Here is a 26,407-nt window from a genome sequence, read left to right as displayed (position 1 = left end):
CGTACCTGGCAAATGCATCATTATAACTATGGAGGTAATAAAAAAAATTAACAGCAACATCCAAGCAACAACCTGAGGAAAATGGTCTAGCAAGTTTTAATTTCCTTTCATGAATGTGAGCCCAAATCTAGATGTTAATAATAACTATGACATGCTTTTCCTGGTGCTTATCAATATGTATTAAATTACACAGGTGAATAGAAAAGTCAGTCTTAATTTAAGGGTTAAAAATCACAGATACGAAATGGAGAAAGATTTCAAAAGTGGCAAAGAGATCACCTATCCATTTCAAAGATGTGTTTATCTTTTTGTATTTCAAAGGAAAGGCCTTTTGAAAGACATGGCATAGGAATATGCATGTGAATAGAGGCACATTGAAAAGTCTTAGCTTTCAGACATAATGGCTCTCCCTCAGAAAGCACTGTGCAGGATCTGGAAGCTCCACGGTGCTTTTCATATGCTGCCAAGTACACTAAGGGCCCTGCGGTATCGCCTCTGTCCAGCTTCTATCTGATGGCTCATTAGCATTTTCCTAAATGATGACCCCAAATTTGACTAGTACCGAAAGTGTCACTATTCAACACTAGACATGCATTCATTCGTATGGTACTGAATACACCAGAATGTGTCATATCTCTTAAAAAAAAAAAAAAGAGGTTGGGCAGAATAGGGAAGAGAAGATAATTATGAAGGATACAGGGTGGAAAGGATGGAGAAGGAAAGATAATTATGGAGGACACAATAAGCAAGTCTGATAGTTTAGAAATATTCATGAAAATCTGTCCTTGAAAATGGCGGGGATTTGGTAGCCAATCTTCCATATGACTTGAGAAATGTTCTTAGAAAGATACCACAAAAGGGTGATAACAAAATGCATCTCGTCAAATGATCTTTCATTCTGGCATGGAGTTATTCTCTCACATCTTCCATGTGGGCTGCAACTCTCCGTCCAAGGCCTATCTCATTTACTACATCTTAATTACACCATGCATTCTGCTGACTGTGGATCCAAGACCTTTCAAGCAAGGCTTGTAAGCAAGAAGGCATCCATCCACAAAGGACAAAGACTGGTGCATTGTCAGTGCCCACAAAAGCAGACACCAGGGATGTAGGGAGGAGCTGAGGATTACAAAGAATAGCTCACAGGCCCCACAGGGAAGGGGTTCTTGTGGAAACCTGTGGCCTGAACACATCTTGCAGAAAAGAGACTTGAGCTGTACTTTTGAAATAGGGTCTTTATTAAAAAGATAAATACAGAATATAAATGGAATCTGGGGTAAGCAATGTGAATTAGGCCCTAAAATGATTTCTTTTCCTAGCACACATCTGCAGAAATCACAGAGCAAAGAAAGTGTGCAATAACAAGGCTGTGCTCGAATCTCAGCTTATTGCTCAGTGTGACCCAAACATACCCAGACCAAATCCATCAACAGGGAGATGTAAAATGGTCCCGCGTTAGGCTGATTTTCAACAGGCATTCTCTTTGCCTGGTGAAAGCCCCTTCCAACTAGAGGCCAAGTTATTAAGAAATTGTTTGTCACCTTAGATCGGATTGATCATTTGTTTCCCCGAATTCTTTTTCTCATCATTTACTCATTACACGCCTCCTCCTGATGGAAGGAGACATTTATTAGCTTCTGCATTTATTGCATTGGCAAACGGAAACATTCTGCTGCATTTCCTGGGGGTTCACTCATTTATCTATTGGATAAGAGACTGAAGTTTTCTACAGGGCAGAAAAATTAAAATATCAGTCAGGCTGACAGCAGGAAAATGAGGGTCTCTGTGACAAGACACTGTGACAAGCATTTGGTTCAGAGAGGAGGTGCTATGTTATTTCACCAAGCGACCACTTCATATGTAACTGTAACTGTGGCTATCAGCTGACAAACAAGCCCTCAGACACGTAGTTTACATAGGACATTATAAAGCTCTCAGAAGCAACACTAATTGTTGCTTTAAAGGGAAAATACAGCATGATGCTTTTAGAGATCCATGTTGAGAGAAGGAGTGAAGGGAGGGAGGAGGGAGAGAGAAAGAAGGGGAGGGAGAGAGACAGAGAGAACTCTCTCAGCAAATCCATGCAAAACTGAATCTAGACTGTCAGAATTTTAAGGCATAGTCACCGAATCCTTCTAAAGAAATCTCTGCAGCATCCCTGATACAACATCATTCACATTGGCTCAAACAGTCATAAGGAGACCACATACTTCACAGTACAGCCTATTGATGGGGGGAAGTGATTGGTGTGACCAAGGCAGGCTATCTGACCCCTGAGCCTTGGGGTTCTTGTTTCAGGCATCCACCATATTGAAAGAATGTGCATAGAAGGAGATGTAGAAGCCTAACATAGTCTAAGTGACCTGTAGTCACCACAGCATGTCACTGCCTTCTGATGCTGCGCCTGCCCCTAAGCAGGACAAGTACCAGTGTGCAGTTAGCTACGGCAGCACACAAGCATTCTGAGTAGGCCATCTGAGCTGTTACAGCACAGCTTCTTTTTTCTCTCCTCTTCTTTTCCCTCCTTTCTCATGGCTTCACTTTCCTTGAATCAACTTTAATTGGCCATTTTTCATTACTGAAAAAAGACAGATACAACATTCATTGGTGAACTCTGCTATCAGCCATGAACACAACCCGCAGCAGCTGGCTACTCCAGCCCTCACCTAGTCATCCTAATTCTTTACTATCACCCTAACTTTCTGGGGGTTCGTCTTCAAGTCAACAAAGTATGAGGAGCTACTATTGTGCCAGGTACCGATACTACAAAGAAAAATCAATTTCTAATCTTTTAGCTCGGAGATGCCTGTATAGTAAAAAAGTCCAGCTTTAACCCCATGCTGGGCAATGTGGTGCACACACGTAATCCCAGCACTCAGGAGGCCTAAAAGGTCAGGGGTGACCTGGCTTCAAAGAACTAAAAAATGCCAGTGAAGTCCATTCTTTCAGATACAATGTACTGAAGACATTGTTCATGTCTCAGAAAATCATCATGGGAATAAGAGTTTAAGAGCTAATAACAAATTAGCTCTCTGCAGTAACATGTTACCACTAAGTGCTCACAAAAATTTTCGTTTATTCACTTTCCCCTTAATAGCTTTAAATCTGACCTGGCAGCATTTGTGGTGTGTGTGGTGGAGGGTATCAAGCTGTCCTGGGCACTGATAACCAGACAGCAATACTGAAGCCTTTGGCACCCCCCCCCCCGCCTCCCACAAGTCCTCTATCATCATGGAAGTCATCAGCAAACTCCCCGGAAGGATGCAGTGCAGCACATCTGATGCCTGCACTAAAGTCATCTCACATGCAACAGCAGCTCAGCAGGCTGCGAAACCTCAAGAAAACTTCCCCAAGGTTAACTCGTGCTCCATTCTCAATACAGTGCGAACATAAAGATGGAGGACACCCATTCCCTCTGTGAACCAAAAAGATCCAGATGCTAAGCACTACTGACTTATAGCACCTTTTATATAACTAGCCAGGGTACAAAGCAATTCAAGTTCTCTGGGGGTAGTTCATAGGTTAATAATCCCTATACATTCCATTCTATAACACGGGATGCTAAGATTATTCAATTTACTTCCCACACTTATTTTATCCAAGTAGAAATGTTTCTGAAAAAGCCCTTATTTGATAAAGAATTCTTTCAACACTTCACCTTCTGTAAAACACTGCAGGGAAAGGAACACAAAAAGATCCATTCTTTATGACCTGTTCTCAAATAATGCAAAAACTACCTGGAGTGCTAGCTTTGTTACCAGTAGTATTTCAGATCCACTGATAAAAACCAGGTACCAGATACTACAGTGTGATCTATCTATCCACCTAAACCATCCATCCATCCTCCCAACCAACCAACCAACCAACCAACCAACCACCCACCCACCCACCCACCCACCCACCCACCCATCCATCCATCCATCCACCCACCCACCCACCCATCCATCCATCCATCCATCCATCCAGTCTATGTGAGACAGTCTCTTACAGGACACAGCTGGAATTCACTATGCAGCCCAGGACAGGTCTCAACCCCTCCAGTATGAGGCCTACAGATATTCAGCACCACACCCACATTCTATTGTTGTACTCTGTATAAACTACTTCACTTAACCCTTAAAATCACACCGTATGCTGGCATTATGATCCCTAGTCTCCGGATGAGAAAATTGAGGACAGAAAACATTTTTCCATCTATATAAAAGGTGAAAGGGGAGGAATGCATGCAGAGGGTGACATGTTAATAACTCCCAACCACACCCCCAATATCAAAGAAGAAAAACTTGGTTGGGGAGTCAATAAATGATTTTTTTTTATTTAGCACAGCAATCCTTAAGGTGAAAATGTATTTTTACTATCTACAAATTAAGCTTAAATGAACTCCTAAGCTGAACAAGGTCCATGATTAAATTCAGCTAAGTAGAGACATTGCTTGTAGAGATGCTGTTAACACCTTTTGCTTTTTTTTTAAACCTGGATTCACACATCCCTCACCACAATGGAGCTCTGTCCTCTGCCAGACTCTTGTACCTCCCCAAGTCAGCTTCAGATCTTGGCTTTAAGGTCCACTTTTGGTGGGTGCTGGTGGGGATTTGTCTCTAAGAGAACTCTCTAGTGGATGGTTGTAAATTCCTCTGTGGTCTAAACAACTTATTTATAGAGCTGACTAGACAAGAGCCCAAACATTTCAAGGCATCATCAGCGGGCTACTATAAAAATTCCAAATTATAATGGATAATAATGCAAATTGTGCCAGGCGTTGGTGGCACACGCCTTTAATCCCAGCACTCTGGAGGCAGAGACAGGCAGATCTCTGTGAGTTCGAGGCCAGCCTGGTCTACAGAGCAATTTCCAGGACAGCCTCCAAAACAATACAGAGAAACCCTGTCTCGAACACCCCCAAAGAAATTTGTTTTTTGTTTTTTGTTTTTTTGGTTTTTACGAGACAGGGTTTCTCTGTATTGTTTCGGAGGCTGTCAGTCCAGCCTGGCCTCGAACTCACAGAGATCCGCCTGCCTCTGCCTCCCGAGTGCTGGGATTAAAGGCGTGCACCACCACCGCCCGGCTTCCCCCAAAGAAATTTAAAAACAGCAATTTGTGATTAATGGACACACAGTCACTACCAATCCACTAAGGAGGTCTGTTGTTGGTACTCTTCCGAGACCCGGTTACCTACTTCAACCTTCGTCCATTTGTTTAAGCCTGAAACGGACCAGTTTTTCTACCCCTTCTCCTAGAGCAGGCACACTGGCCATTTCAGATCTGTGGACACTCTCAGAGGGTCATTTACTTAGAATAAAAATAGTAAGAGTATCGATGTGGGGGGGGGTTGCGGTGGGGAGGGGCGTGTCAGGAGCTGCCCCTAATCAGGTGCTGCTTATTTGGGGCTCAAGTGAAGGAGATAAGCATTACACACACACACACACACACACACACACACACACACACACACACACACACACACACACACACCTTTGGGGGTGGGGGCTCATTTTTATCGCTCCAGGGCATTAACTGCTCTCCTATACTCTTCCCACTTTTTGTAGGAAGAAATGGGTTTGCTTTTCAAGTGCAGAAGCTGACCTTGTATCTCTGCTAATCCTCAGGTTGTTGAGCTTTCCCGAGAAAAGGAATCAAAGAGTCTCCTCACCTCCTCTGTGTCTAATGCAACCCAAGACAATGGCAAGTTCTCCTTAAGCAAAAGCAGCATGGAAGATCAGAGCATGGGCCTGGCTGTGAGGTTTCAAATCCTGGCTCTGCCACTTACTGTTCATGACCTATGGGACGCACAGCATTCCCAAGGACTCTCTCCATCTGTTTAGGAAACGAGTACACCCGGTCTGGTCAGTTAGAAAGGTTACGTGAAATACCACAGTACTGGCAAATCGTAAGCTCACAATAAATGTTGTTCCTTACTTCAAATAGCGAGGAAGGATTATCTTTTTTTTTTTTTAGGATTATCAATGTTGATTTGGGTTTGGGAAAAGACACAGGGTACATTTTCACCTGATAAGGAATTAAAAAAAGAGAAAAAAATGAAACAAGCCAAAACAACAAAACAGCATTTCAATATCATTTAACCAGACTCATTGGGCTTATTTACTATTCCTCTATAAGAGACGGGATTAGAGTCACTCTTGAAATCAGAGTGCCATTTGAACTCCACACAGAAACGATCTACTAACAACGCACAGACCAAATTAAGCACCGTCTGCTGGGCTTGGCACGCCAGCTACTGCACTTGAAAAGCAAACCTGGCACTTTCTGAAAGAGTGGGAAGATACATGCAGAGTGGCAAATGCCATGAAGCCATGTAAATGCAGCATCCAGGGATCATCCAGACCTGGGAGCCCCCCCCCCCCGTGTGACACGCTTGGCTCACTCATCTGGTCCCTCACTAAGTAACTGATTGGGACAGCTCATAAAAAAACATGACCTACCCACACATATTTATCGCCTCTTTTTAGTATTTCTCTTTCCAGAAACTACGTTCAACATAAAATATGTATGTTACAAACTGTCTCTGCATTAACTGATTGCTAACACTATAGAAAGAGAAGCTTGGCCAACGGTGGTGGCGCACGCCTTTAATCCCAGCACTCGGGAGGCAGAGGCAGGCGGATCTCTGTGAGTTCGAGGCCTGGCTGGACCGACAGCCTCCAAAACAATACAGAGAAACCCTGCCTCGTAAAAACTAAAAAGAAAAAAAAAAAAAAAAAGAGAACCTTGTGTCTCTTTGCTCTGTTCCCAGAGCCTAAAACAGAGCCTGCTGAATTGATGATGATAACGATAATAATAATTAATAATAATAATAATAATAACCTATAAAATGAATGAATGGGCCTGGTGATCAGCTAGCTATTGGTGACAAAGCAAAGTGAAAAATTAAATAAAACAAAGACATTACACACTTGACAAATGTCCTAAGTGGTTAATGACAATTAATATACTGTTAAAGTAATGATTTCTTCTAGAGTCTAAAAAAATCCCAAGAAAATTATTTGAAAGCAATATTCAGATGAGAGCAAAAAGCTTAGGGAACAACACAGAAAATAGCGTTATAAGAAGAGACAGTCCACAATGTTTATTTTGTTACCTAAAAGGGGAGAACAACTCTTACTCCCTTAAAGACAACCACATATATTTGATAAAAGCCATAATCTCATTAATTTTCAAATACCACACACATACAGTTTCCTATTTCAGGATGAATTAATGATAAGTATAAGGCAGGAAAGACTATCTATCCACAATACCCTGTTCTGCTGTGTGGATAAACTTTAAAAAAAGTAATTTTCTCAAAAGACAAATAATTTTCTTTGGATAATGGGGAATCCAGCAAGAATGTTTCATAAAATGACCTACAATAAAAATTGTTAACTGTAGTGTGATTTGCCAGGTGGTGGGTTTAGTGAGGACTTTACCACACTGAACCACAGAGAAAATGAGAAAAGCAATTTAAACAGTTGCATACATTCCTATCGTGACTCTACCATGTAATAAAATAAAAAGATAGTCACCCACAGAAAAACTGGCTCTAATCCTTAACTTCAATGCAGCTGGTGTACCCTGCAGTATGCTTTGAGTCATGGGATTAAAAACACAAGACCTACTTATATGAAAGATAGCCAAAAGAGGTCTAGTCTAGATCTAGTTTATTTTGTTTTTCCAAGAACAGTAAAGTCAACAGCAAGCTGTGGGAAAATGATGAAAATGAATTCAAACTTCCTTTAAAAGTTTATTTTGCAGACTGGAATAGCTCATCATTTAATTCCTTTCCTTTCCCTCATTTTAAATGTATCATGTGCTGTATGTGAGGAGAACAGAAAAAGGGCACTGAGTCTCCTGGAGCCAGAGATACAGGTAGCCGTAGACCACATGTGGGTTATGAACACTGAGCTGGTGCTTGGTAAAGGAAGCCAGTGCTTCTAACTGCTTAGCTGAGTCATTTCTCCAGCCCCTCTTCATTTAATTCTAATAATAATTCTCTAATCTCACGGTGTCTTTTGAAAATGTTTGGTTTTTTAAGAAGGCATATTCCTTTTGTTTTTCTTTTTTGGTTGTTTTATCTTTTTCTTAAGAAAGGCACTGGGGATTGGTGGCACACGCCTTTAATCCCAGCACTCTGTGAATTCGAGACCAGCCTGATCTACAGAGTGAGTTCCAGACAGCCTCCAAAAACAATACAGAGAACCCTGTCTCAAAAAACAAAATAAAAAAGGCAACAATGTCTACTGTGAATTTTTTGCTTTGTTTTGTTTTCCTGAGCTGGTCAACAAAATTTGAGGTCCTTAGTTCAGTAATTAAAAGAAATTTGGTGATTTTGCTCTTTGTTGAGTACTTTAATAGACTCTTGCATAAATAACATATAATGATGGGACATGCATGTTAGTACTGTATCAGATCTAGAACATTTTTCAGCATGAGGAATAAGATGGAAAGTAAAATGTAGACACCTTCTGTACTGTTTTGTCTTTTAGACTTAAGTATGCCCTCATTTAATTCTAGAAAAAAGTTCAATTCAAAAAAATCCTTAAAGATTGGGCCAAATATCATTACCAATATTCTTGCTCTGTTATGATTTTTTTAAAATCAGAAGCTACTGTTAGAATATTAGAAAACCAAAGGTATCAGTGTAGCAGTGGTTGAGCTCACAGTGCATCACTGGAAGGCCACCTGTGCAGTGTTTCCTCCAGGGAACATGACTACTCCACATATCAGAAAACTTACAGTAAACATGAAGTTCAATTATGTCAAAGAGAACATTCAATCTGTGGTTTGTTTGTTTAGGAATAGCTGGCGTTTTGTTTTTCTTATTAATTTCCCACCTCTCAGCCACAAAGGTTTTTCATTGGCAGTCTTTCAACTGGATAAACAATTTAGCCTCTGATCAGAGAAAGAGGATGACCAAGAGACCCAAGACTGATAGTAACACTATCAGGTTACTATCTTAGATATTGGCAATCTATCAAGTTTGAAGGGAAATGCCTATTAAAGACATCTCATCTTAACAACAAAAAGAAGCACATTAAAGAGATTAGGAGAAAACCTGAAAAAAAGTATGTAGACTTCAATAAATTTGTATTCTATATTGTAAAATTTATTCTATAATAGACTTAGTAAGTCATACTTTTGGGGAAATTCACAACACTATTTTACATTTTAACATAATAAAATAATTGGTCAGTGTTTCAAACAGAGCTCAACCTACATTTCCAGTCAACCCCTCATCCTCTAGCCTTCCTTTGTTTTTAAACTTTCACTCAAAAGCTACCTCAAATAGCTATGTGTAATTCTCAACACTTAGGCGCTGCTGCTGCTGCTGCTGATATTTATCCTCACTTAGTTTACATAATACACACAACATTTTGCCTAATTTCCATATGCACAAGGCAGTATATTATGATGGCCACTGCACCAAGGAGAAACCTAAGGGTCAAATCGATGTTTCCAATAACAAATAGCCAAAGAGAATGAGGTCTAACACTTGACCCCATATCCGCTTTGTTAACCCAAAAGGTCTTTGTGGGATAGGTCTCAAACTATCAATGAATTCTGTGATCATCCAAGTTTATGTCCCTAAGATTCTAAGACCTGGGATTATTCTTCACTATCTTATGTAATTATGAAATACCAGCGGATAATACTTGGAAAGTATCCAAAACTCAGCAAATAGAACAAGCCAGCAAGAGTTCCTTTGCTCTGATAAAGCTAATCAGCTAAGTTCAACTGCAAATGCCATTCAACCTGTACAGCAGTTAACCAAGATACACACATGCCTATCGCTGAAACGAAGCTGGTGAGATTTTATACTTTGTTTAGTTGTCATAAAACCTATGCAATACTACCCAGACTATTCATTATTTTAAGTATTTGGGAGAGCTGCCATGCAAACCAGTTCTAAGGCCTAAATGGACAAATTCACTTGCCTGATGAAGCAATAAACAATGATTAGGTAAACACTATCATCATTCCCTTTGCCAACAGCATAAATCCAATTTTCCAGCTTCCGTGTGTCCATTTCTTAGTCTGAAAACAGGCTAACTTCTGTGTCAGATGAGTAAGTTCCTAAGAGCAGTAAACTGCTGTGTCAAAAACCTATCCTAATTCATTGGCATACTATCCAGGTCATTGGTCAGTACTGATTTTAACTCTCTGTCGGGGGTCTTGTATTGTTGTCTGGCAATGCCTGAAAGCCAGAATGTCATCATGAGCACTGCTTCCACTTGGCCACTCCTAAAGTAATATTCATTTACAACCCTCTCCTGCATAATTATTCTCAAATGCTTGCAGAACAGTGGATAGGTCTACAAACTGATTCTTCACGTAGTGTGAGCCTCCATATTGCAATACTTGCCCTTCTATCTCTCTGGCATTATTGTTTTAGAAAATTCATTCAGGGTCAAGTCTAAACGAGACATGATTTTTTTAGTCTATCCAACACCAAATGGCAGTATCTGTCCTTAATTACACACTGCTGAATTTCAACAAGTAGTTCAACAGACAATTCACAATCCTCTATTTTATTTTATTGAATTACAGAAACACACTGTGATTCTAGCATTATGCTCACCTTGATGACTGTACAGTCATGCAGATGTCAGGGTATGGAACCCCCCACCCCAGGAAATACCACAGGACCTTGCACTCTCTATTTCAGATCATATCATCTATTTGGGCAAGGTAGAAACTTCAGTAAGTACCAGATATACTATTACAGAGCACCCCCCACCAGGAAATACCACAGGACCTTGCACTCTCTATTTCAGATCATATCATCTATTTGGGCAAGGTAGAAACTTCAGTAAGTACCAGATATACTATTACAGAGCACCCCCCCCCACCAGGAAATACCACAGGACCTTGCACTCTCTATTTCAGATCATATTGTCTATTTGGGCAAGGTAGAAACTTCAGTAAGTACCAGAAATACTATTACAGAGCATTATGAGGTGTTATGAAATACTGGAGACAATCTATATTTGATCTCGTTACTCCATGTACCCACACTTACTATGTAAGGCAGCACAGCATGCAGTAGGTGATGCCCAACGTGAGAAAGTAAGTTTGGGAACCAGGCCCAGGAGCCCATATGCCTGCAATTCCAACATTCATGATGCGGAGATAGGGGTTGGATGGTGGTGGGTTCAAGGTCAGTCTGAACTGTATAATGAGAAGCAGGAAGGGACCAGCAGAAGTAAGGCAGGAGGAAGGAAGGTATGCACTGTCTATATGTATTTCTCTATTTAGTCTAACTTGAGGAAGTTCCTAACGCAGGCTTCAGGTGCACATAATCCAAGCAGCAGCAGTGGACACCACGCTTCAGGGACCCTTTGAAGGTTCTGCTAAATTCTATCACACCGAATCTCATCACCATGAGTCAACTAGCTTGACTCAAAAGTTATTTTTGGCTCTTTTACCAACAACGGTATGTCTAGAAACACTTTTTCCTTTCTCTATCCTATCTGAAGAATAAAGCCCACTCCACAGCACAGATCTTTTTCTATCTCCTTCCTTTTAGTCTTTCCCATCATTCAGCCTCAGTACTACATCACACTAAATGACTATTCAGCTCATCATGACCTAGAAAATAATGGTGTAAAAATTTCTCTTTACTATAAACACGGCCCACTAGGAAGTAAGCCAATGGTGCTTACTGTGGGAAGGGCCGACCAACTGTTGCTAATGGACAGTTAATTGTGAATCTGTTATTTTACTCTAAAGGGAAAACAATTCGACACTCTGTTCACCTTCATGGACATCTTAGAAGTGAGTGGTATCAGCCTCACAGGAAGTTTGTGTCCTGCTATTGGTCACCCAGAGTGAGAGGCTGTTTGCCACAAGGGAGGTAGAGTCTTGACTGCACAGCTGGGAAATCTGGGACAAGTTACCCAGATTTTCTCAGTTACAACAACAAAAAGAGCATTTGACTGGGTAAGAAAGTAAGGAAGTACTCTTTCCTCTGCGCTCCCTCCCCAAACATAGTATCATGTTAAGTCGTTTTGGGTCCTACTGGCTTATGATGAGCCCTAATGGAAGGTAGGGATTGAGCAACATTAACATAAAAATTCAAAGTGTTTCAAAATTAAAAGCTTTCTGCGCTAATAAGATTTCACGTGGAAACTTCTGTACTTCATCTTGTATGATAGGTTCCTATTAAAGATGAAGGTGGCCCATAGCTAAGAGACACTGAGAGTTGATGGTCTCTCAAGGAGAAGAGCCAGTTTTCTGTAAGATTGTAGCTACAGGTAGATTCACCATGTTCCAGGAGATGCTCCACACCGTAAGTGTATAGGCAACACACACTAGATTCACTGGATTATTAAAAAAAAAAAGACACAAAGTTGGGAAAGTGGTATAGAAGGAGAAGGGTGATTATGAAAGGGGGATTAAACATGATCAAATGTTTTGCATGTATGCATGAACTTCACAAAGAATCAGTATAAGTATCTTTTTAAAAAGTGAAAATAATTTTTTTTTTTTTTGGTTGTGAGCCTAGCCTTTAACGGCTGAACCATCTGGGCCTAGGCCCTTCCCTGGATGAATGACAGACTTTGGAGATCCCCCAAGGAAGGCCTCACCCTCCCTGGGGAATCATGTGGGGACTGGGTGGGGGGTTGGGGAGGCTGCTAGAGGGACAAGGGAGGAAGGGTGGGAGAGGGAGCAGGGATTGACATGTGAAGCATTCATGTTTCTAATTTAAATAAAAAAATTAAAACAAAAAGTGAAGGTAGACCTTCGGAGTATATATACATACATACATACATACATACATACATACATACATACATACATACACACACACACACACACATACACACACACACACACACACACATATATATATATGAAAAACAAATTCTGTGGTTAAGCATAGGTCTCACCTCAAGGTAGCTTACTACATCTGTGCAATTATTCTAAAATCTAAAACAAAAAGCCTGAACTTAAAACACATGTGGTCCCAGAATTCTAGACAGGGAGATGCCTGAGATGCTGTATGGGTGCTGGTGATGATACTGATCCAACACTGTTTCCTGCCAATAGCCATGAAACGCAAAGGACTTTCACAGGCATGGTACCCAACATCTTCATCCAAAGCCATGTTTGGGGATAATACATGAAATCACAAATTCTATTTTGGATTGGACTTCTGAATAAAAATAATTCCAAATAGTCCTTCAATACATGCTGAAACAGTGAGTCAGAATATCATGAAGACAATACGATTTTATCTTTTTTCAAAAGCCTGAAAAAAGAAGCTGTTCTGATGTTTAATTTTCATATAAATAAAATATTAAGTTAATGTGGCTTGAGGATTGGTGTAGAAGGACCCTCACCTGGTCTGGAAACATGCAGGTTAAAGCAGCCTAGAACTGAATCTCTTACAAGTGGCCTGGAAGAACCAATTATACACTACACTGGCTATTTCTAACCTGCTGCTCAAAACAGTTTTACTCATCTATTCAATAAACATTCAGTGCGAACATAGTTAAGTATAAAGCATGGGTCTTGAAAATGGACAGTGCCACTGTGAGAGAGTGCACGAGAACATTACAGGTCATGGTGCTGTGCCACGTTCCCTGAGCTGTCTTTCTGAACTCTGAGGCAAATTTTCTGAACTCTGAGGCAAATTAAATTACAAAGCATGTGATTATTGGCTTTGATCACTCAACCTATACTCCAAGTACAACACAGCCTTGACTAGGCCAAGCCAGCAAAACCTCAGGGTATCCTCCCAAACGAAAAGCAAGATCTACAAATGCTCTGAAGGTTCCCCGTGACTAAGGCCCATCAAGACTGGGTTCTGATATGTCCTTTGCTCGCTCTGCCAGACTAGGACTCGGCTGCACTGATGAAAGTATTTTAAAAAGCTGTAGAGATAACCGAGTATTATCTTCTCCCATTACCCTTCTCCTTCAATTCATGAGAGGAAAGGAAAAGAAGAAATGACAATCCCTCTGCAGGTAGGTCCTCATGCTTAGCGTTTGTGTTGGGCTCCAAGGTCCAAGTCTTTAGAGAAGGATTATCAACTCTTGGATTCATGGTTGTGACAAGGGTTAATAAATCCCACTACCCATCACACTTCCAATTCTGAAGAGAGTAGGAGAATGTAAGCTTGAATCAGCAATATGTAAGGAAATTTTTTTTAAAAATAGAGCTTGCTCACTGTATATATCAGTTTTACTAAGGACTCTTCGAGATTCAAGAGAATTCAGAAAAAGAGGAACAGCCATCTCAAGGGCACTTTAACATGCCCAACCAGCCTCCTCCTCACCTGCCTACCCTTCTGCAACAGGTTAGGAGATGTAATTCCAGGATGTTGTGAGTCCTCAGATTAAGAATTCCACAACAGACTGGAATCCATTTCTGCCTTTAAGTCTTAGAATGTAATCAAGGTCTCGAAAATGTCATATTGGTATTATGTAGGGCACACAAATTGCATTAACTTGTAAGTAGATAAATGACTATTTCTAGAAAAGATCCCATGTCTTCAATCAAATGCTGAATCATCACATGCAGCATCCTCATTTTGGAAGACCCAAATACCTATGGGAAACGAATACATATGACATACTGAAACCTAACATTTCTTGAAACAATCCCACTCTGACAATGGCATCAATCTTCAAAACGATCAAGTATCTAACATCTGACTTCATAGAAGCTACATGTGTAATACTTATTCTCAGAGAGCACCATCTGAGGCAGTCCAGTACATCAGACATAGGATCTTCATCTGAGAATTTTATCTTGGAGCATCTTTTCAATCCATTAAATTCCCCTCAAAATCCCATGGTTTTATGACCTTTAAAAGACAAAGGTACCAGATATTCTTCATAAAACACTTTGGCTCTAAAAAATAATAGGCCACTACAGTCTCCCTGGATCAACTATCAGTGAAAAACTCCGTACCAGATGCCCATGGGCATTCTGTGCTATTTGTATGTCACTGTATCTATGTACACTGCCTGGCTCACTGTTAAGAGTTCAATATATTTGGTCTGAACAAATGGCGAATGTCAATGATTTCTCTCCAGACCCCCAAATTCTGATTGAGAATAATGACGGTAAAAATCCTATCTTAGTCTCAGAAGCCAAATTGGATTTGGGTTCCCTTCAGTGAATGCAGAGTACAGTGTAAACCTACTTTATATGCCAGGTTCAGATATGAGCATGTCTTCTTGGTCAATGCCAGGAGCTAATATTATTTGCAAATATTTTAATGACCATATGTATCTTTCTAACTGAAACTAATGTACTGAAATGTAATCTCTTCTAGAAGCACAGCTGGCTCATGGTCTGAACATAAAACTGGGATTGCAGAGCATTTTCTAACACAAGCCCTGCAATTTCCTTTAAAACAATTTAGTGCTCATGTATTCTAATTTTTTAGTCAGCAAAGTGAAGAAATGAGCACTGGCTGGACTGCCTATATGGAGTACATTTGAAATTTATAAATAAGATATCCAGAAGCAAAACATCACTAATTTTAAAATTGTGTGTTTTTAAAATAATTAAAATTCATATATCTTAGCCCATTTTTCAATTTCATTTAAAGGAATGAGAACAGCTTACTTGCTGTAAAATTCTTGTCAATAGCCCTCATTTGCCCCATAGATAATTCCAGTGAAAAGAAAGCATACAAATGCTTGCTGGGCCTCTACAAATTGTACAGAATCTTTAAACTGGAATTTCCCCTCAAATTTCACAAGACATTACCCTTATCTTTCTACATCCAAGTGGCATGTCATTTCTCCCAGTCATCATGATACACAGAACCAGATTTTCTCATTGTACAGGCTTTCAAAGGCAAAGGAAATACAGAGCGCTGAGAAAGTAGGTGGCCCATACTGGTGGCTCCTTCACACCTATGCTCATTATAAGCGCTCACAAAGAGGACACTGGTCTTTAAAGACAAACTCTCCATCATCTCTTTTGCAGAGCCCAGCGGCTATCACTGCAGAGCACAGTGGTCCATTCTAATCTCTGAATAGAGGAGAGGACGAGATCATTAAATTATAATTTCTATGCACAACTGCTACATGTATTTCCTACCAACAGGATTAGTATGAAAGCAAGATCCCAGAATAAAGCTGCTCAGCAGAGAGGAAGGCAGTTTAGTGTCTTGTAAATTTGATTTCACTGAAAGCCCTGACACATCATAATAGTGGAATCCTATTTACTGTAGCAAGCAGGATGGATAATGCTATTTAATACCTGGTGTACTGTGTGCCATCAGCTCCCAGCTTTGTACTCCATGTTCTTATCTTACCTTAAGGTTAATGCTTCTTGACAGCCGACATGGTAAATAAAGCCAAAATTAAGTGCTGATCCCATGATTTGCAAATCTTTCCTCTAAAGTTAGACATAGAAGAACTGGCCCCAGTTAAGGGGATCATTTTAACAGAATGCATTTTAAAAGCTCACCCTAGGGGGGGGAAAAAGTAAGTTTTATATCCCTAAAGCCAGATTAAAAAAGCAATTCAAGGTTATTCAAACCACATTTTCTGTTCAAAATTCCGGAGGTGAACAGAAAAGCCAATGTAGTTGGAGGATTCGTTGAATAACGAATTGAAGAGAAGACCCCATATCTACTAAACTATATTGATTTTCTCCCCCTGAGAGAATGAAATAGCAAGTAAAGGGGTAGGGTGAGACATCAACTCATATTGTTTGCTACTTTTCAAAATATCTGCAATAAACCCTCCGTTTTGAAACAGGCCAGAGTGCACAACGGCTCTCTGTTTGCATCTAAGTTATAATCAGCCGCGCCAATTGTAGTAACAAAAGACATGATGTGAGGATGCCACATTAATTTTTCTACCTAATAATATCTACATGCATTTACTTGAAACTTCAATTGAAAAAGGGCTTTTGTTTTGTCAGAGTGTAACTCAATGTATAGAACATACACCTCAAGCAGCTTTGCTGAGATCTGTCGCTTGCAATGGCATCATAATCATGAAAGTGTCTTGGTGTACCTTCAATGTATGAATGTGTGCACCAGAGAACATCATCTCTTTCTGCAATTTTCTTTAGCTACAGAAACCATGGGAATCTGCCCTATTTCCACATGAATTAGGAAGCCAGCACAAAATTCCCAAGGAACAAAGTATCTCTCCAGGTTGGCGGATACAAACCAGCCTAACCTATGCAGGCCTGGCTGGTAGAACCTCGCTTTTAACTATTGTGCTGAGTTTGCCACCTCACATTCATGGCGACAGTGAGTTACCCACTGACAACTGCTTCTGACACGGTTTAGGGTGAAAGATAACAAAGGTGGGGCTTTTGTTTGTTTTAAATTCAGTAAACCAATTTAGTATCTCCTCTTTCCAAAAAAGATTATTTATATTTCAGTGACTCCATCCCATGCTACCCTGGCTTAACTTCACATTTTACAATGGCAGATTTCACCTGGTAGTAAAATTACATTAATAGTTTCTTCCCATATGTAGTACACCAGGTGCATAATAACCTATTTTGAATCTCGGATTATCAGTTAGCATGGTTTCCACTATTCTTCCAAGCTTTCCACAAACGAACACAGGTAAAAATACCAACAGACAAAAAGCGATGCAATCCCATCACCAAATAACCATACAGATGAACTCAACACTTTCTGCTGATGAAGATATGCCACCCGCAGGAAGTGGGGGGGGGGGGGCTTTCAATGGAAGCATGATCTTAGAATTTAATCAGTAACTCTACCCCAGTGACAAGCCGGTAATATACTTCATTTTCTTCTTAATAGTAATTTATGTTTTCACTATTCCTTTTCAACGTCCTCTTCTGCCCTGCTGCTGCAATTCCCCTTCTGTGTGAATTCTAGGTGGTTTATTGCAAGGTGTATGCATACTATGCTACTGAAATTCGGTAGTCTATAAAATTCAAATAATAATGTGCCACACGATCAGGTTGCTCTGAGCACTGAGCTTACACTTCCTTAGTTCCTAAGGCCACCAGGGCTTTTACTCCTCCCCTGCAAGCTGTGCCAAACCCATCAACCTTATGAAAGTCAAGAACAAAGTTGTTGGTTCAGTACGAAGAATTAATTCAACTTCATTTTAAAACTTAAGGTTATACGTGCATGCCCATGGAACTCTCAAAGTGATCACGTTTTCAAGATGTCCTGGGAAGGACTCTGGATAGTGTGGCTTTGACCTTCATGTTTTCCAACTGATGACAACCTAACTTTTCTCACTTAGAACCAATGAGTTGCTGGCAAAAAAATACATTTTCCTTAAGAATGTGCCAACAATCCACTTCAAACAAATTATCCAGCTAAACAATTTAGTAAGAAACAGTCTATTTTCTCTCCAGAAGCAGAAGCAGCTGACTACCCCACAAGAGTAAAGAGGAATGCACGGACCCCTCGAGGAATCAAACTGCTCAAACGACTCCAGCTCCCTCACTAGAAGGAAGAGAAAGCACCAAAAGCAGAGCGTACTGCAACACTGGGGATTTCATCAAAAATGCAGTTTCTGGGTGCAAAGTTTCTAGGAAGTGACAAATTCTGAGGAGGAAATGACATACGTTTTAGTGTTCAATACATTCGGGTTTTGAGGCAGCAATATGAGAAGATGCCGTCCTAAGAGGCAGTAGAAGCAGAGGTGCTAATTTATCGCTGACAGAGTGAGCACTGTAACCAGCCAGACTTAACCACTGAAGCAGAAACCCACGCATTTTAAAGACCGCTGTGGACTGGCTCCCAGGGCTGCTGAGGAAGCTGACTCAGAAGCAGATCTATTGACAAGTTTCTGGCTTTATATTCTTGGGGCAAGTTGCTTTGAGTTTCAGGATACTCACAGAGTAGGCAGCCTCAAGCAGTTATTAGCCAGGACAAAATGAGGCAAACTATAAAACGTGTTTACTACAACACATATTCTCATCACAATATTATAAAACGTATAATTATCACAGAGAGGTGCAAAGCATTGTAGAGCTGCCAATCAATCATACCTCAATAAAACTGTGAAAAAGAAAAGAACTGCTGGAGGGAGTCGGGCCAGTCCCTTGAAACATGTCAGCATCTTCTCCAGGGCTGCTCGAGGCTTCCTCTGGGCAAACTGTCAACCAGGGGTTAATACTCTTCAGGGCTCTCCAGTAAAAGTCCTACTCCTCAAGCTCCCTTCAGGCCACAGATTTAAACATGGGGCTTCTATCACTCTAAGAGGTAAGAGTTTACTGACTGATTTATCCTAACACTAGCTGGAAAGTCTGTGACCTCTGACTGATGGGAAATGAGGACGTGGGAAAGCTTCAATACCTACGATTTTGGAATACTGGTTCCAGGAAGAATAAAATTGCAGTCTGGGAAAATTACACTAATTAAACCTCACACATTAGTGAAAAGAGAAGGCTATCTCAAACTCCCTGTGGACACACTATTACCAACACATGTGAGGAGAAGACTTGACATGTGGCATTCACCTAACCGATAGTTTACTGAAACAAAATCAAAAAACAAACCAGGCTTTATTGCAGAACTGAATGTGTTGCACATACTCAAAAGGACTTGTTCACAACTGCAAAAGAAATTTGCATCAGAATGGATAGCTGAAGGAATAAGTGACCATGCAAAAGGGGAGCAAAGACACTTACTGTGCCTAGTCTACCATAGGGAACACCCTTGGGAGGATATCCTAAGACCTGCCAAGGTTTTGGTGATCCTCAAGAACCAAGGGTCATACAGAACACAGGGTACACACTAACAATGTTTGCATTCCCAGCCCCTCATAAGACTTGCCAATGTCATGCTCTCCATAGTAACTGAGCACTGACTTGAAGGTTTTATCATTTGATATGGTTGAAAGAAAGACATGTTCAAATCCATTCTCAAACTGCAACAACCTAAGTTGTAATATAAACAGATGATTCCCATACTCGTGTTATCATATTTTCTTATATTAAGCAACATTTAATTCAGCACTTTTAATACTTTTTAATACCAAGTATGTTCAGAAATACTAAAACCCTTACACATTGTACCTTCACCACCATTAACAATATGAAAGAAAATGCCCTTACACATTTTACAGAATGCCTAGTTACATACTGAATATCCTCCATGAAATAATAGATGGAATCCACCTGCACAAAAACAGGTCCTCTAGGAATATCAAGAATAAAGAAAAACAGGGTGTTACAGAACTGGGTAGAAGCCGAGGTTGACGGACAGTAAAGTGATTTCATGACTATTGGAATCTTGTGCCCAATGAAAAACATATGTCCTATGATGAAAACAGCTCAATTTGATAAATTCTGGCCAGTTTCTAAAGAGTTGTCATCTTTTATTCTGTCAGGGGTGTTACTGTGATTGAACCAGGGTGTTGTGCATGCTACCCTCCTTTAAATAGGTCATTTTGACAAGCCAGTGATACAAGCGACATTCCCTCCTAACAACCAGAGAAACGGACAGCAAGTCTTCCATTACAGTCTGTGAAAGAAAGATGAGCGATGTTAACTGGTTCTCTACGTAGCCCTTCTGAAGACTGCGACCGCACATCACGTCAGGCTCACTTGCTGGTTGAGACAGTCCTAAGGATGGTCTTTTAAAAAAAAGACTACTTTTTTGTATAAATTATTTCCATGCTATCCCTTTCTCTTATACATTACAAAGGGAGAGGTAAGCAGGTGCAATGGAGCCCACATGTGAGCTAACATATTTACTGGGGGGATTTTACCATTGATGATTACTTCTCCAATCATTCCATATTGTGTCTACTCAACATATTATGTCTACTCTACTTGAATGTTTTAAGAAGCTCCACAAATAATCCTAAACCAAACCCCTCACATATGCTACCACCCATATCCCAATTGACATCCACATAATCTGATATCTGCATAATCTTCCCCTCTATCTTTGTAGTTACAAGTCTAGACCTAGAGTATGTCTAAGCCTTAATTTTATTCACTTTCAAACCATGATCAAATCTGGTCTCAACCTTGGATGTGCACAAGTAGAAATTTTTCATCATCACTGCGATCATTCTAGTAACAGCCATGGCCAGCCAATTAACCCCTTCCCCTCCCCCATGACGCCAATTGGATAGGGTTCTCATATAGCCCATTGCCATCTCAAATCTGGTGTGTAGTAGAGGATGACTTCGAAGTCCTGATCCTCCTGGATTCATTTCCCAAGCACTGGGCTAACTGGGGTGTGCCACCATACCTGGCTTGCCATCGCAATTCTAACTTAATCTTTTGCCAAGTCTCCCTTGCTTCAACTTTTGCCCAAGATAGCCACCTACTTGCCAATGCCACCAGGCTTCTTCTGTCTTGCCACATGTGCCCAGTGCAATCCTTCCTCAGGAATGAGCCTGACTTGCTTCCCTGTGAGTAAAGACCTGTTCTCTCGTATCTCTTCACACAGATCTTCCTTCTTCACACAAATGCAGGCTTACACTTGGCTGAGAGACTCCCTATTCCCAGCTAATATTAACTTAGATGATTTCCACATCATCTTTGCTGCTTTATGCTATGCATAACTGACTTTAAGCTCTACCTAGGGCACAAACATCAGTGCCTGACACACATCAGGTGTGTAAATGATCCTTATATTCAAGATGTGCTGACCAACAACAGAGAAGGGAACAAGGAGACATGTTTGAAATACAAATAATGAGCAGAATTCAATGCATTTCTTTTTTCCCCTACATCTGATCAAATGTCATATTCTAAATAAATCAAATTTTGGATCCTAAGCACAGAAGAAAGGTCACTTTGCAATTCAATGGATTCTACATAAAGGTAATCGAAACAACAAATGGAGACCACTGAACAGGGACTCTGACAAAAGCATCATTTTTAAGCCCATTGTCTTGCATTCCTCCAGCCGTGATCCCTCGGGTGTCTTGGTCCATTTCTACACACAGGCTGAGTAGGCATATGCCTCTGCACTTCTGAAATCTCTCCTCTAAGCCCTACACACTTTTAGTTCCTGTTACCACTCCTGAAGAAGACACTGAATTTTAGGCTATAACTGCAGAAAAATGGGGTTTTCACTGACAGCATACCCTTCAGAACAGGACCACCTCAAGCCAGTTATGTTGGCACACATGAATAATCCTAGCACTCAAAGGTGTAGGCAGGAGGATTAGAAATTCAAAGTCAACCTTAGATGTCTAGTGAATCCAAGGAAGACAATGTCTCAAAAAAGAAATTAAATGAACAAAAAACACCTAAAATTCCAAATAAGACAAATAACAATACCATATCCAGGAGCACACACAAATGCAACATAAACCATGTTTAGGGAACTTAAAAGAAATGCTGTTGCTTAACCTGGAGCGATTCAGATTACAACACATTATATAAGGTAAATTATGTAAGGGGGTTCTTGGGTGTAGAAAACAACAAACAATAATACAATATACAAACATACACAAAATGACAGTGACCTAGCTGCGTGGCCTCCTCACTTCTTAACTAGGACACGCAACTTTAATGCCAATTGGTTAGCATTTAAACAAATATATGGGGAGCTACAGATGTAGCAGGAGAAGAAAAGCATTGACAAGAAATAGCCATACCCTCTCCTCCAGCCTGGCCAGCTGCTCTTTGTAGAACGCATCCTGCTTCTGTATCACTCGGTCTTTCTCTTCCAGCTGCCGAGCCTAAAAAAGACATGAGGAGTATACTATATTGAGAAAAAGCAAAAGCAGCAACCACGAAACAAAACTCAAGCAGAAACTCCATTATAATATACAGAGCTGATGCTCATTGCACTCCATTAGGTCTTTGCTACAGAAAATATTAATATGAGGATGATTGCTACATTTATGTGTAAAGAATGAAACTGCATTGTATTTTTTCTTACTGTAACAGCTGTGTCCTACTTTGTCCAATTGTATTTGGAAATGTGAGAAGACTGTGTACAGCAGACTGTCTTATTTAACTTCTCTTTCAGAGAGTAATTTTAAGGGTTAATAGTCTGAAACTTTGATCAGATTCTTGAAATTGGATACATGCTTGCTAATCCTGAACAAATAACCAAAACGCCTGCACAAATAGCAAATGCACGTGAACCATACATTTCAGAACTCTTAGCTGATCAGTGCAACCTGCATGTAGATGTGTGTATTCATGCCATTTCCCAACCTGTATGCAGATATATGTGTTCATCCCATCCCTACACATGAAGAAGTAGCTTAAAGGACGGAGAAACTATAAGCATGGTGTATTATTTATCTGAAAATTTTAAGATAATATAATTAAGACATTTACAATATTAATTTTACAAGATCATATTTTTATGAACCTTCAAAAATGCAATATGCAATTCCATAGTAAACTAATGAGAAGATCTATTCGTGGATGTCAAGGTTAGTTAGGATGCATACACATATTTTTAAATTGTTGTTTGCTATCCCTCATTATGTTAAAATGATCTTTGTTCCTGAAAAAGAAAAGACCTCTCTTTATAATATTACATCATACCAACAACTTAGATAGTAACATTTTTGTGTTCAGTGAAGGATAAATAGATGTTTGACTGCTACTTAGGAAAAATCATTGCATCTTGGCATTTCCATCTTTGTATATATTTTATATTCCTTTGCAAAGTGATCATGTGTTGCTTGGCTCACTCTATAATAGTAACTGTGCAATCAAGTTTTGTTTAGTTTACATTAATCCATTTGCACATTTGTAGGTTTTGTTGTTGTTACTTACTTTGTCTTCAATATCCTGCAGCATGTTAAAAATAAACAAATGTTTAGCAATATATATACATATACCATTTTCCTTTAAATCTGGAAAAATATTGAAAGTACAACCAAAATAAACACCATAATAATGAGGAAATAAAAGATATCTTAATTTAGAATACATTTGTCATTGTACTCTTAAAGGTTAAGTACAAGGCTTCAACTGATATGTTCATAGTACCTGAAATTATATGAATCCTAAGAAACATACAGTACTAAGATTAAATAAAAAGACATTTATAGGCAAGTAAATCATCTATGTTTTCTTGGTAGATACAGTAAAAACTTTACTAGTCTTTTAGGATTAAAAGGAAAAACGTGTGAAAACTTTTTAACAAATACAGCTAAGTGAGACAAACCATATATAACTTTATCATCTAAATCTGAATTCTCAACCTTGATAATGTTGTGACCACTTTTTACAGTTCCTCATGTTGCAGTGATCCTCAATCATAAAATTATTTTCATTGCTACTTCATAACTATAATTCTGCTACTGTTATGAACCATAATTTAAATATCTGTGTTTGTGGTGATGCATTATTTATGATTTATTAAAGTCACAGGAGATCAAAATAGCAAACCAGTCATACTAGTTACCTACAAAAGCTGGGGGGTGGTGGCACGCACTTTTAATCCCAGGACTCAGGATTAAGAGGTAGACAGACTTCTGTTAGTTCAAGGCCACCCAGGGAATTATGAGATTGATTAAGTCCTAAAAGAAACAGCTGACACATCGGTGATCTCCGCACCTGGGGCCACTGTCTTTAATCCCAGCACTAGAGAGGTATAAAAGATAGGCCTTCAGTCGGATATTCGGGATTACTCTCCAGCCATGCAGAGGATAGACAGAGTCTGAGGCTGGGAGACACGATCAACCCTTTCAGCCTGGTGGAAGGGAAGAGCTAGTGGCATAGCTGCTTTGCTTCTCTAACCTTCAGACCCCATAGTTGTCTCTGGGTCTTTTATTTTTCATGGTACACTGTTTTTCAAGGGCTTGGGTGACCCCGATGAAAGGGTTGTTTGAAACCTGTCCACCAAAGGGGTCATGACCCAGGTCAAGAATAACTGACCTAAAGAGAAAACACTAAATTCAGTTTGCATGCTCAAAATACAAATAAATTGAAAATGACTGGGTTCACAAGAACATTCATATGACAAAACAAATAATAAAAAAAATCAAAACAGGCCAGTGACAAGGAGAACAAAAACACAAAGATGTAACTGTCAAAGTTAACATCACCAATACAGAAGAAACTCGATCTAAATACTAAACCCTATCCTTCTTAACAAAAGCTAAAAGTGACATAGAGACTGTATTTACATCCATTTATAGACAATGAGCATATGAAAAAAATACAAGTGAGGATCAAAGGATTCAGATAACAAATAGCAAAATATTTGTCTATCAAATTGACAAATATATGATTATAATCATCAATACTGGCAAGAACACAGGAAAGTGGATTTCCATCTATATTGCTTGTCAGATAAATAAATGGCCTAAGCATTTCAAACATTAATTTGATAACACAATAATGCTTAAATTTATGCACACCACAAAAATGTGAAAGTTCTCTATTTCAGGAATCATTGTGGTGCTGGTAGGCTGTAAAGAAACAAACCCCAAGACAATCCAATACCTAAGTAATATAGACTTAAAAAAAAATACATGCACTAAACAGTGAGGGGCAAAGACTAATAACAGGTACATTTTAAACACTTCTGAAATAGAAAAAAATGGATAATTTAAAAAATATCCAGACAAACTGCAACATGGTCAGAGTTTTAGAAATGGTTTGTAATTTTTTTGTGATTTTTATTTTTTATAATTAATAGCAGACATGTTTTGTAGCCAAGAGCCAAAATCGAGGAATGTTTTGGGGGGATATCAATGTCTTGCTATATTTGGGGATGGTATATATTATATACCTTTATCTAAACTCAGAACTGGGTATTAAAAATGATACATTTCACTATAAAAACTTTAAAAGTAAATAAAACTAAACATAGTTAAATGCATAAAACTATTTGAATGTCAACTTGACATCTAATAGAAAAGCCTTGCTGGAGAAACTGCCTAGATTAGACTGGCCTGTGAGCATACGGTGGTGTTAACTGATGCAGAGGCCCACTGCGGGCAACACCATCTTAAAGCAGCTCTAGGAAGGTGGTCCTGGGCTACGGGAACGCTAGGGTAGCTTGAGCCTGTGACTGAGCCAGCAAGCTGCCTTTGTCCCTGGGTTCTGTTGGACCTCTCTGGCTGTGAGTTCTCGGGTCAGAGCGAAGGCGGCAAGGGACAGCAAGCAGGCCGGGCTTCAGGTTCATGCACTGACCTTCCTCCATAACAGGCTGTGGCCTGGAAGTGTAAGATGAAGGGAATCCCTTCTACCTCTAAGTTAGTGTTTTATCACAGCAACAGAAGGAAGCTACAACAGATGTGTCCACCAATATTACAATTTTACTGTAAAGCATTCAACTGTAGCAAATATTAAGAGAAGATAAAAAGTTCATGTATAACTTAGAAAAATAATTATTTACGTAAATGAACAGCAAAGGAAGAACGACAGAGTTTAAGTAAATAAGATAAGCTCCAACAACAGAAAAGTAATTACAAAGACTTTAGCAAAAAATCAAATCAAAGATTTTGACCTAGTCACATGATCAGATACTAGGAATCACTAAAAACTGACATAT

The 26,407-nt window shown here is 39.6% G+C and overlaps 1 protein-coding gene across 2 annotated transcripts in view; it reads right to left on the bottom strand.

Moving 5' to 3' along the window:
- Positions 1-26,407, bottom strand: part of Chchd3 (coiled-coil-helix-coiled-coil-helix domain containing 3) — a 264,717-nt gene that overhangs the window by 80,283 nt on the left and 158,027 nt on the right. Inside the window, exons 5-6 of one of the 2 annotated variants that reach the window (XM_021234265.2) lie at positions 23,677-23,691; positions 22,536-22,619 (exon numbers count right to left, since the gene is read on the bottom strand). In XM_021234265.2, the coding sequence (XP_021089924.1) occupies positions 22,536-22,619; positions 23,677-23,691 (99 nt within the window). The remainder of the gene's footprint in view (positions 1-22,535; positions 22,620-23,676; positions 23,692-26,407) is intronic. The other variant, XM_005082384.4, reaches the window with a different exon arrangement.

The sequence above is a fragment of the Mesocricetus auratus genome, unplaced genomic scaffold (assembly GCF_017639785.1).
Source record: "Mesocricetus auratus isolate SY011 unplaced genomic scaffold, BCM_Maur_2.0 Super-Scaffold_100019, whole genome shotgun sequence".
NCBI lineage: Eukaryota > Metazoa > Chordata > Mammalia > Rodentia > Cricetidae > Mesocricetus > Mesocricetus auratus.
The sequence above is the reverse complement of the archived record's forward strand: the minus strand, read 5'-3'. Positions and strand labels throughout refer to the sequence as shown.